Below are 12,642 nucleotides of genomic sequence, written 5' to 3' on the forward strand. Positions count from 1 at the left end.
AGTAATCTCTTGTTATTCTTATAATTACGTCACTTTCGTTATATTCACATATATAGTCTTAAATTAATTATGTTGCATGTGATCAATCTCATTCTAATTAAATAACCTGAATGATCAACCTTATAATTAAACTAATATTATTAGACTAAACAATCTTTAATCAATAAAAATCTCGAATTCGAGCCATAAGAACAAACACTTTTTCTTTTAATAAGCTTTACATTCTACCAATTCGAATTAGTTAGACCAGTGATCTCCGATGCATAAAAGATCATGCACGTACAAATGTGTTATAACTTAACACATGCAATTGTAAAAACTAAATTGATTAGTGATTCGAGACATAAAACTCTTTGTTTGGTCCAAAACTATATCCCTTCGTTTCTTATGTTGCACTTTTTGAGAATCAACTTGACTATTTTTTAAAGTTAAATTAGATTACATTAATTTGATATTTTAAAACAAAATTTTAGATATTCAAAAACTATACAGAACGTACTATAAATTGCAACTTTTTTCATATCAATAAGATGAAAAAATACATCTTAAAAATGTTAGTTAAATTCATATCGTTTGACTAGTCTTAAAAAGGAAACTATGACAACTAAAAAGAAACGTGGCATTAATATTTAACCTTTGTTGAGTTACCTAAATTAAGGTTATGGCCAAACTTAATGAAAATGACCCCTAGTTCATTTGATATTTTAACAAGATAAGTGAACTATATATAGGTGGGACATGTGATTACCTTTTTTCTACCAACATAAAAAGTATGGTGAATATATATAATATTATGTAGTATATATACATGAGCATGTTAATTGATTTTAATTAAACCAATAAAGAGAGAGTGAAAGGAAGAATTATAAGCACAAAAAAAGTTTGTGTTTTTTTAATTATACTTTCATTCTCTCTTATTGAAGATAAAATTATATTATGGCAATTATGAAAACAATTATTTTAATGGTGCTAAGTCAAATTGCATCTGGAAGTGTTAATATTTTCTACAAAGTTGCTGTTGCTGATGGAATGAAAGTACAAATTATGGTCTTTTACAGATTGGTTTTTGCTACTGCTTTCATGGTTCCTCTTGCTTTCATTATGGAAAGGTTAGTTTTATAATTTTTTGTGTTAATTTTTAGAATTTGTTAATTGTTACATTTGAGACTCATTTGACATGTAACAATGTTAAGTGCAAGAACTCTTGTTTTCACGTTCGAGTGTTTACATCTCTAAGGTTCTTTGCACCTGAATAACATCAGGACCCTTGTGCCTCGGCCCTTGATCAGATAAAGTTGTTTGATACATAGTACATATCATGATTATATATAATGTCATAATTCACATTAATCCTATATATAAGTAGGAATTTATTATTAGTTTAATCAATATTAGCTTGTTTATACCTTTTTTTTTTGCATGCAGAAAAAGAAGACCAAGATTAACTTGGACAATACTGTTACAAGGTGTCATTAATGGATTATTGGGGTGAGAATCACAGCTAAAATAATGAAATCATTTTCAATTATGTTACTATATAATAAAAAAATATTCAAATATAAGCAAATAAATTCCAAGTACTTCTAAAAAAAAACACAATATTTATTTTACAGGGCAGCACTTGGAAGCAACTTATATGCAGAGAGTTTAATTTTCACAACAGCAACATTTTCATCAGCTATGTCTAACCTCACTCCTGCAGTTACATTGATTATGGCTGTACTTGTAGGGTCAGTAATCTACTTTTAATTCTAAGATTGTGAGTTCGAGTTTCTGTTACGTCAAATATGATTTGATGATGTGATCAAACAATTATTTTTGGACACGATATTGACAGGATGGAAAGATTGGACATGCATAGATTAGCAGGACAAGCAAAGTTGTTTGGAACTTTATTAGGCATTGGAGGAGCATTGATACTGAATCTTTATAAAGGAATGAAGATCCCATTACCATCTATGAATATCCATTTGCTTCATACTAGTAATGCCACAGCAACGACAGCACAACAAGCAACTTACAATGATATTTGGGGCTCAATACTTGCATTTTTGAGTTGTGCTTCTTATGCATCATGGTTGATCTTTCAGGTAGGTGTGTGTGTGTGTGCGCGAGAAGTTCTTTCTCCGAAATTTGTTGATAACAATGTACTCTTTTCTTGACAACAGGGTAGGATGAGGCAGAGGTACCCTATGTACTCAAACACTGCCTTAATGTGTTTTTGTGGGGCTATCCAAGCAGGGATATATGCTTTTATAAGGGAAAGGGATTCATCTGCCTGGAAACTTGGCTGGAACATCAAACTTTTCACTCCTGCTTATTCTGTACGTCCCTCGATCCAATCTCCAGAGGCTAGTGGATGCAAAATCCAAGCATCATGTGTTGAACTCTTACCACTATACTTGATTCTTATATAAGCATTGTTTCAGGGCATTGTTTCTTCAGGATTAGGAGTGACCGTAGTAGCATGGTGCACAAAACAAAAAGGGCCTCTCTATGTCTCATCGTTCTATCCATTAGCACTTATCTTTGTAGCCATAGTTGGTACAATTGTCCTTCCCGAGGAGTTGCACCTTGGAAGGTTAGAATCTACCTCATGACTGTTCAATATCAGTTAAATTTCGATCAAGAACTAACAATGTCTTCTTATGATGACAGCTTAATAGGATCAGTATTCATTGTTATTGGCTTATACGTTATGTTATGGGGGACAGCCAAAGAGAAGACAGTAGCTGCAGCTGAAGCCTTGAAACGTAACGACAATGGAGTCATTGAGATCATCTCATATGCTGGTATAAATCAGGCTACTGCTGCAGTAGTCCCAGAATTCAAAACTGATGATATAATTAGTCCAACATCGACTGCAGCTCATCAAGAACCATAACCAGAAGAAACCAACTCATATATCGATAAATGTTCAGCAGTTAATTATTATAGTTCAACTTTTACTGATTTAATTCAAATAGAACTCAAGAATTTGTAAATCAGTGAATAAAGAAGAAGACAAGTTATGGAAATTAACCATATTAACTCGTATTGCAAGAAGCTAATGATAAGAGTATGTTTAAACATGCCAATAATGAACAAGATGAAAATATAATGTGTGTAATAGAACTCAAAACAACGACGAGTATATGACAATAAACAAATAAAAGATTAAATCTTTTCTCATCACAACTTTGTCAATCAACAAAAAAAATCATTTCCACACGTTTTTCACCATGCAATCTTCAAGCAACTACTAAGGAAGCATAGTTTCGTTCTTCAAAATCTTTCACATTATGGTTCAAATTATCACTACCAAGACTAGCTCGACTTCTTTTCTTCTACTACAGTTACCTTTGGAGCATCTTCTGCTTTCGTCTCCACGTGAGTTGGAGCAACTGTTGCAGCTGGAGCCTCTTCTATCTTCTTCTCTGCAGGAGTCTCTACTGCCGGTTTTACTTCCTCTACAGCAGGAGTCTCTGCTGCTGGTTTTACTTCCTCTACTTTCTTCTCAGCAGGAGTCTTAGGTTCTGATTTCACTTCATCTATCTTCTTCTCCTCGGAAGGCTCCACCTTGGGAGCCTCAGCAGTAATTGAGGCCACTTCTAGTGCTTTTACTATCTCCGATGTAACAGGAGCATCAACAACCTTCTCAACTTCTTCTGGCTTAGCTTCTGATGGTGTGATCTGGGATGCCTCCTCGTTTACTTGCTCCGATCCCTTACATTCTTCGTTCTGCAATAAATAGATGTAACATATCATAAGCTACTCAAACAGTAACAAGGTATATCAATTCAATGCAACCCTTGTTGTTCTTTGTAGCAAAACTACCATACTTAAAATGGTACCTATTGTGAACTAAAAACATGACTACTTCATTCTTTCCATGTTGCCATGGTACCATGTTTGGCAGTTACCTTAACTCCTGTTCTGGCCATAGATTTTGAAGTTGAAACTTGAAACTTAAAAAATTAGAGTTTTCAAAGTTGTGGTTTTTGGAACTTGAAGTTATGTTTAGAGATGTATTTTACTAGGATAAAATGCTTGAAGATTTGTGAGAGGAAGTCCCAAAAACTGGTTTGAGCAAGCGAAAATATTAAAAGATCAAATTTTGAGTCAAATTTCATCGCCTTTGAAGATAAATGTTCAAAATCTACGATCAAATGCTAGTATGTAGAGGGAAAATGAAATATTTTCTTTGTTTTCTATCAAGATGAAGATTTCCCACTTTTATTTTCTTTCCCCTTCAAAAGGAAAAAAATACAAACAGGAGCAAGAGAATCTATAGTAACTTTTCTCTTCCTTTTTGTAGTTCTTGAAGCTATATTAATACTCCCTTGTTTTAATTTGTTTGTATGATTCTGACTCAACACAAAATTTAAACAAGTAAAGAAATTTTTTGAATATTATGATCTTAAACATGTTAAGCGAAAAATCTGAAATTAAAGAGTCGCAAAAAAAGGAAAAAAGGAAAAAAGAGTTAACCTAGTACTACATGAAAACCAATGAAACAAAAAGGCAGACAAGACTAAAAGAACATGAGTAGATAAAACAAAGGAGAAGAAAACAAATTAGTGGTCCATTATTTACCAAGAAAGCAAGACCATGTTTGGTTGTCAACAACTCACAATCCAAACAAAACATCATTACCAAGATTCTTTTAGACCACAAATATAGCAATTAATCTATACTTCCACTACATTATCTCTGTTCCAGCTAGGCAAATCAAAGAATAAACAAATTTAACAACAATTTTTTTTGTTTTCTCACTCGGTGTTCAATATCCATATTAAAGTCCAATTAAATCCAAATTCACATCAGGAAGTCATTGAGGGGTAAGGTGTTTCCTAACAAAGGAAATTGCATAACTAAGGTGATTCGAAGGTAAAACCTTTAGTAAACGATGACGGAATACATACCACTCCACCATAAAAAGAAGTGATGTTTTGATTTCAGGATTAAGGGTATCTTTAAGGAAAGATAAAAGGATATCAACAAAAATAGTAATTTAAACAATAAAGAGATGGACCATATATAATTATGATGATAGTACAACTTCATGTCCCAAAAATAATTACATGTTGGTATAATTTAATAACATTCATTAGGTTTAGAAGTGACGTTTATGACTTACTTAATTACATATACCTTCCACAATAACATAATCCATTATTATCAACAATCAATAATAAAAAATATTAATCTGACTTTTATTGCTTTCTTATAGTCAATAAGATGAATTATCAACAATCAAATAACATTATCTGGTAGTACACATAAAAAGAAGATAAACTTAGAAGCAAAAATACATTTTTTAAAGAAAAAAATATGATCAATTTCTTTTACCTTGACATAATTCGTAAACTATCATAAAGATTCTTTTTTGTTTATTTCCTATATAAAAAATAGGCAGAGAATTAACTATATTATTCAAGGAAATTTTTATGTTTTAACTGCGAATAGTTAGTTGATTGAGTATTTGAACCAAATTCAATTTTTTTTTATTCCTCGTTTCTTCTTAGGTGATTTTAATAGTCTCTGCTTTGTAATCCTCACCATCTCTCATTCCAAAATGTAAAGCTAATCGTAAGAATATACAACAGATTCAAAGCAAAATAATTTTTTTAACAGAATAAATAGGGAGAACAGACAAAAAACACATTAAAAATTCTACTACAAATAAATAATATTAGTCCAGAAAAATAAATATAAAATATAAAAAATTTGAAAAAATAAATTTACCTCCTTGAACAAGTTAGATAGAGATCGGCGTTTTTCAGCATCGTCATCATCATCAGCAGCAGCAGCAGCATCGCCCTCTATTTCCTTCTTCACTTCTTCTTCCGCCACAACCACCACATCCTTGGCGGCGACGGCTACTTCCGCCGCATCTTTGGTGGCGATTTCCGTCGCCGGAACATTTTCCGGTGCGGTTTCCGGTGCATCTCCTTTCAAATCCTTTGGCTTCGTTGCACAAGCTCCCATTTTTCCCCCTTTTTTTTTTTAAGGGTTTTTTATTTTTGGAGAGGAAGAGAGTAGAGAGAATGAGGAATGAATAGGAAGAGAGAGATTTTATATAGATGGCGGGAAGGAAAGTGGGATTTTATTTCCTTTTTATATTTGATTACCATTTTATTTCAAAAGGAAACAAATATAATACCCTACTATTTTCTCATTACTTTAATTCGTTTTTTTCAGAGTCAAACTATATAAGGTATTTTGTTAATTATATAAATATATGAAATTATAATTTATAAAAAAAGACAAGTATCAAAATCACATCTAAAGTTGGAGCAACTGCCTTAAAAAACTCATCTACTTGACTAATGAAACTTAGATACACTCCCGATATGCAATATGACATAACAAGTGATCTCAAACTCTTGCAGCAGCATGAAGTTCTTAATAAAAATCGGGAAAAGTGTCGAAAACACCCCTAAAGTTGACAAGAATTTAGGGTTGTATTTCATTAATATTGCAAAATTGGGGTGTATTTAGCTTCAATTAGTCAAGTAAAGGGAAGTTTTTAAGGCTGTCAATAGTTCGGGGATGAAACTAATAATCTGTGTCAAGTTTAAGGGTGTCTTTGATACTTCTCTCTATAAATTTTTTTGTGTAATTTTGAGTGTCCAAATTTTATATTTAAAAGATTAATTTAATTTAACTTCAAAAATTAATCAAATTGATTTTTTGTGAAGTAAAACGTGATTTAAAACAAATGAACAAAGGGATAGTTCTCTAATGTTACGCCAAAAATTGTACTCCCTCTATTTTATATTAATTGATTGTTTGTGACTTTTTTTATTATTCAAAATAATTGAAATGTTCAAACTACAAGATGGATGTTTGATTTTTTTTTCTTCATATTTATCATTTCCTTTAATGAAGTTTGATGTTTTCTTGAAGATAAATTGCACTACTTGCAAAGTTATACTTATGATTTCACAAAGAACAATAGTGGAAAGTATAACTTAATTATATCCTTAAATATTTTTCTTAATAAGTGTGCATTATCTCACAAATCAGTTAATATGAAATAGAGAAAGTAATAACAAACAGACATTAGTATACCTTATTAAATCCCACAAGTGGAAGTATGAGAGTAAAATATATGTAGACTTTATTTATATTTTAAATGAAATTATATATAAGAAAAATAAAATAAAATAAATAATAATTGTCGTTAATATAAATGTTATATTTATTTAAATAATAAGAATTTCATATATGAAGGTTAAAAGGTTGTTTTAAAAATGTGAACTTCTTTTAGAAATATTTTTAATCCTTTTAAATATTTATTTATTTTGTTTACCACATTATATTGTCATCATAAAATTTCTAAAAATGTACTTGAGTTATTAGATACCAAGAAATAAAATATGGGGCTTTAATGCCAAATTTTAGGCAAGTTATGATGGTAATATTTCTAATTTTTCCTAGCATAATTTTATTTTTCTTTCTATTTTTTGTGATGCATCTCGTTTAAAATATATTTTCTTTTTACTATTTATTTTATTACTCCTTAATTATTAATTTTCCTAATACTTCTCACCATATATTTCTCTCGTACCATATATTTTAGAATTTCATAAAATATATTTTCCTTTTACCATATATTTTACGACTCCTTAATTTTTATAAAAATAATTTGGAGAAAATAGTAATTAACAATTTTGTACAAATTGTATATTTTTCAAATCTTGATGGTCAAATAAGCAAAAGAGTATTAAAGGATGCTGCTCAACTTACCAAGAGTTAAAAAGGAAATAAAATAAAATAAAATCTAAACAATTAACTTTATATAAATGTACCAAGAAGCATACTGTCCTAAGCCAATAGTCAAAAAGAATCATTTAAATTTTATTAATTCTTGAAAAGTATAAGCCAAAATATTATAATATTTCTCAAATAATTATTTTTATTTTTATGTTGATTTATATATATATATATATATATGAGACTAAAAAGGAAAAATAATAAAGAGACCAATTATTGCCATGGGAATATCTCCCTGAAATTGCGGAGATTCGTATTTTGGCCGTCAGTATAAAGGACCAATTTTCTTCCAAATAACATAAAAATATTTAATTCCTTAATTACATCTAAATTAATATTATTCTCTTTTTTTCCCTTTATTATTTATTACGCAAATGCTAATCTTGTTACATTGATTCACTTACGTATTCTTTTATATATGTGATATTGCTTGCGGAAAATTTTGCATACGTTATTGAGACTATTGCATAAAGGAGATTTGGGATCGTATCGTACCGGATTTTTTAGGGATATACGAGGTTCTCTCACATCGGGTTTTTTAGGGATGTTTGAGGTTCTCTTGCACCTATATCCTTCTCAGTTGTGTTTGTAGCATAAGACTTATTTTGTACGATTCACATTTTATGTGTCATTTGCGAGTTATTACACATGATGATATTATTTATTAAAAAAAATTGAAAACATAAAGTGTTTGACAACTATTCATCATTTTAAAAAAAAATCAAAATTCTTCATATTCTATCATCATTTCTTCTTTCAATCTTTTTGTTGATTGGTTGAATTTGCAAAAAGATTTTATGGTTTTCCATAAAATCAAATGAGCAAAGATCATGAATTATGTGCTAGCCACGTTTATATTTATTGGGATCACGTCTTTATAATATGCTCTCTTTAATTAAATCATTATGCATGATTAGGATTTTTTAATTTTTTTTTTAGTGATTGAAATGTTATGCACATATTAATTGGTTTCAAATAATAATGTGAGCCATGCAACTTTAATTTACATCTACATTTCATGTGTGCCAACTCAACCAACCCCTTCTTTAAAACTCATAAAGAGTTGGTAATCTCCTACTTGTAATTTATAACATCAAAGTCGAAAAAAGAAATTAATTAAATCTTGTAGGAAAAAATTGACTCAACTATGCCTATATATCAAGGATTAAAAAAAAGTACCAAAAAATGCCAAGTTTGTTAAAAAAACCCAAGTAAACTACTACCTCCGTCCACTTTTAATTGTCATAAATCAAACGATAATAACTTTGACTAACATTTTTGTATTTTTTCATCATATTAATATGCAAAAAATTGGAATTTATAGTACTTTTCGTGTAGTTTTTGAATATATCAATTTTTTGTTTAAAATATCAAATTAATGTAATCTAATTTAACTTTGAGCGGACAGAGGGAGTACTAGTTACGACTCACGTACGACTAATCACTTTATATATTATTCCCGCGATGAGACTTAAGGAAACATTTTCAAAATTAAACAATTTTTCATGGACGAGGGAGTTGCTCGGACGGTAAGAACCCCTCACTTCCTACTCGGAGGTTATCAGTTCAAGTTACCAATGGAGCGAAAAGGTGGAAGCTCCGAGGGATAAGAAAAAAGGAAAGGAACAATTTCTCATGTTTTTTTTTTTAAATTTCTTTTTATATAAGCATAATTGAGTTAAAAGCAATAGGTTATTGATGTGGACCTTATGATAATTAAAGTGCATATGCATCAATAGAATTTTTTTGAAAAAGTTACAATGATTTTATAAAAGTGCATTAAGTGGTGCATTAAAAAAATAATTAGAATCGTAGCGTAGAAATTGTCTACCTAAAATTCCAGCCAAAAGTTTTAAACACCATTTTATATCAGGGCACCAACCTCCTAAATAAAGAAAATATTGTATTTATTCTTGTTTTTTTTTTATTTCTTAAATAACCTCTTCCTAAAAACAATTAAGGTGAAAGTAGGTCCATCATAAAGTTTTTTTTTTCTTAGCTAGCCAGCTACTCATAAATTATTTATAACTTTATTTTATACATCTTTGGTTTTATATTAGTTGTCAAGGTTACTACAATATTTATTTTAATTTACTAATTGTCATTATAAAATCAAAATAGAATTAATTACTCTTTTGTTTTCTTTAACGTGTAACGTTTTACATTTTAAGAGTGAAAATCAGACCGTTACCACCAGGCTGAAAATTCATGTAGTCAATTAGGGGTTCTGCCAACAAGCTAGGAGGTTATTCTCTTCGGCGGAAAATTACACTATTTATATATGGTTAAAATTATTGTTATGTATATATAATAGAAGATGCACCTCTTCGACTAGTTCATATGTTACTTCTTCATATTTTGAATTCCTTTCATAAAAATCTTGATTCCGCCACTAGAATCAACCAGCTAAGCTACTAAGATTTTGTACCGAAATATCTGCTTCTCTCCGGAAAAAAAGGGGTAGGACATAAAATATTTATTGAATAATAAGTCCCTTCCTACTATTTGGTTGTAGAAAAGATTTTCAAATAAAAATCATTTTCACCAAAAGGGAATATCCTTTCAAGTTATTTTATTTCAATTATTAGTTTTTTATATATCACAACTCCAACCATAACCTATATTTGAATATGCAATACTCCGTACCTAATCATACCGTCGAAGCACTACTTGATTTTCTAACATTTATCAATTTTAATAATTATATTCTACAAATCGATCGACCACCATATAGATTCTTCTTTCGATTAAATTAAATATCATGTTATCAAGTTACTATGAAAAGTGAAATCGAGTTTAGGTAAAAATCAATTAGCAAAGGATTGGATGGATTAAGGGACTAATTAATATAACTTCAATTAATAGAATCAGTCCAAGAATATGAAAGTTCGTATTTTTGTAGGTAAAATTTTTAGTATTGAAAATACTAAGTCAATTTAATAGAAATTATTGTTATAATACGTACCATACACGACGTAAGAGTAATCCTAGATAATTAATTAGCCATTTAATTAGTCATACTTTCTAGAAGTAATTGGAAAATTAAGCTTCTACTTGGAGATTACTATTAAGACTTTTAGATTCTGAAAACACTTTCAACGTAATTCAATAATATACCGCCTAAAGAAAAACATAATTTTCGTCACAAAAAACAAAATGCTGAAATCACCAAAAAAAGAATATTCAAAATTATACATTATACAACTTAGTTATTTGTTAATAAAAACTCGTTTTGCTTGTTGGCCATATATATATATATATTTGTTTATTTTTTTTTTATATTATTATTTTTTAATTTTTTTTTTAATTATTATTTCGCCCAATGAAACTGAAAAGGTTATTTATAAATAATGTTCTACTTCTTACCTTTTATCTTATTGTAGGAGATAATGAGAGATATTATCTCAAGCCATATTAAAACAAAATTGTCATGGTTGTGTTATTCACATAAAACATTATAAATGGTATTGTCATGGGTCGTTCATGTGGATCCGACCTGATCTGACCCGATCCAATCCAACCTGATAAAGTTTCTGAAATAAAGATGAATACAATTTTTAAAAAACGAAGTGGGAACAGTTATGGGGTAATTGCTGAACCACTTTTACTCCCTATTCTAAAGTTGTGTTTCACTCTTGTCAGAGACAGGGGAAAAAAGAAGAAAAATAAGAGAAAGAACGTAGAAACGAAAAAAAGAGTTGAAAGAGGAAATCAAATTTCACATCTACCACAAATCGACACTTAATTTGTGAATCAATTACCTTGTTTCCTTGAGATTCAAGTTTGGCTTGGAGCAATTCTTCAAAAAAAAAAAGGATTTCGTTGATCTTCCGTTGTTGATAACTGATACACAAATCTTGTTCCTATTACGAAAGTATTACAAACAAGAGTGAATATCACTGCTCATAGTCCCTCTCTTGTTTGTGTATTCGTGGTACAACTTTATCGTATTACTCATGCGATATTATACATTATTATATATAATGATATACATGATTTATATTCATGTATATTCGTTCAAATAAGTGAGTGTTTTCAACTTTTTGATAAATATATTTTTAATATCTTTTTGTATATCTATGTATATATGCGCTACACACAAATGTAAAGAGGTATATTTGTGTACTTTGGAACTTAAAATCAAGAAATACCTACTTTCAAGTTGATTATGTAAGATATTGTTATTGTTATTTTAATATATAAAAAATAATTAGAGTATGCAAAAATTCCTTAAGCTATTTATTGAGTTATCAAGTAAGCGGGCCTCTGAGCCCATGGAGAATGGCCGTTCAATGTCATTAAACCATCGCGATGATTTCAAATATATACAAATATACAATAAAATAAAATAATTAGTTTATAATAAATATAGTTATGTTTTATTAACATAAAAATAGTCAAAGGTCATATATAGCTTTAACACTGACTATATAAATAACTATTATATACATGAGTTACACAATGATTATACATTATAATACAGTCAAAAAGGTGAATATAGTTTAAACTATACATGAAGTACTCACTGACAACTCAATTCCGACCAACTCAAAATCTCCTCTAACAATCCCAAATTTTAGATATGAAATTCTCTCGATGTTTCAAGTCTTTCGATATATAATTCGCTTAAAACTATTCACATTTTTAGTACGTCAAATTTTAAAGAAGAGGGAGGATGAGGAGGTGGAGGAGGAGGACGAAGAAGACGCAAAAGAAGAAAAAAGTAAGGATACGTGGCCATTTTTTAGATAGACTATTTTAATAAACCTCCAACTCAAGTAAAGCATATAAAATATGTAGAGTCAAAGAAACCTAGCAAAAAATAAAAAATAAAAAAGTAACAAGAGCAACAAGCGTGTTGGACTATTTTTAATAGATTAC

At 29.5% G+C, this 12,642-nt stretch overlaps 2 protein-coding genes across 2 annotated transcripts; one reads left to right on the forward strand and one right to left on the reverse strand.

Annotated features, from left to right (window-relative positions):
• The first annotated feature begins 905 nt into the window (after window positions 1–905).
• On the forward strand, window positions 906–3,021 carry LOC125835911 (WAT1-related protein At1g68170-like). The gene is made up of 7 exons (XM_049515017.1): window positions 906–1,109; window positions 1,426–1,488; window positions 1,614–1,730; window positions 1,838–2,090; window positions 2,169–2,324; window positions 2,430–2,581; window positions 2,659–3,021. Exons 1-7 carry the CDS (start codon window positions 937–939, stop codon window positions 2,882–2,884), a joined length of 1,140 nt encoding a protein of 379 aa, XP_049370974.1. The 5' UTR covers window positions 906–936; the 3' UTR covers window positions 2,885–3,021.
• Window positions 3,022–3,092: 71 nt separating this feature from the next.
• On the reverse strand, window positions 3,093–6,010 carry LOC125835912 (uncharacterized). The gene is made up of 2 exons (XM_049515018.1): window positions 5,728–6,010; window positions 3,093–3,720 (listed from the first exon to the last, which is right to left on the reverse strand). The coding sequence occupies exons 1-2, from the start codon at window positions 5,968–5,970 to the stop codon at window positions 3,307–3,309; spliced, it is 657 nt and encodes a 218-aa protein (XP_049370975.1). The 5' UTR covers window positions 5,971–6,010; the 3' UTR covers window positions 3,093–3,306.
• Between the last annotated feature and the right edge of the window lie 6,632 nt (window positions 6,011–12,642).

The sequence above is a fragment of the Solanum verrucosum genome, unplaced genomic scaffold (assembly GCF_900185275.1).
Source record: "Solanum verrucosum unplaced genomic scaffold, falcon-dt-bn FXZP01000128.1, whole genome shotgun sequence".
Lineage (NCBI taxonomy): Eukaryota > Viridiplantae > Streptophyta > Magnoliopsida > Solanales > Solanaceae > Solanum > Solanum verrucosum.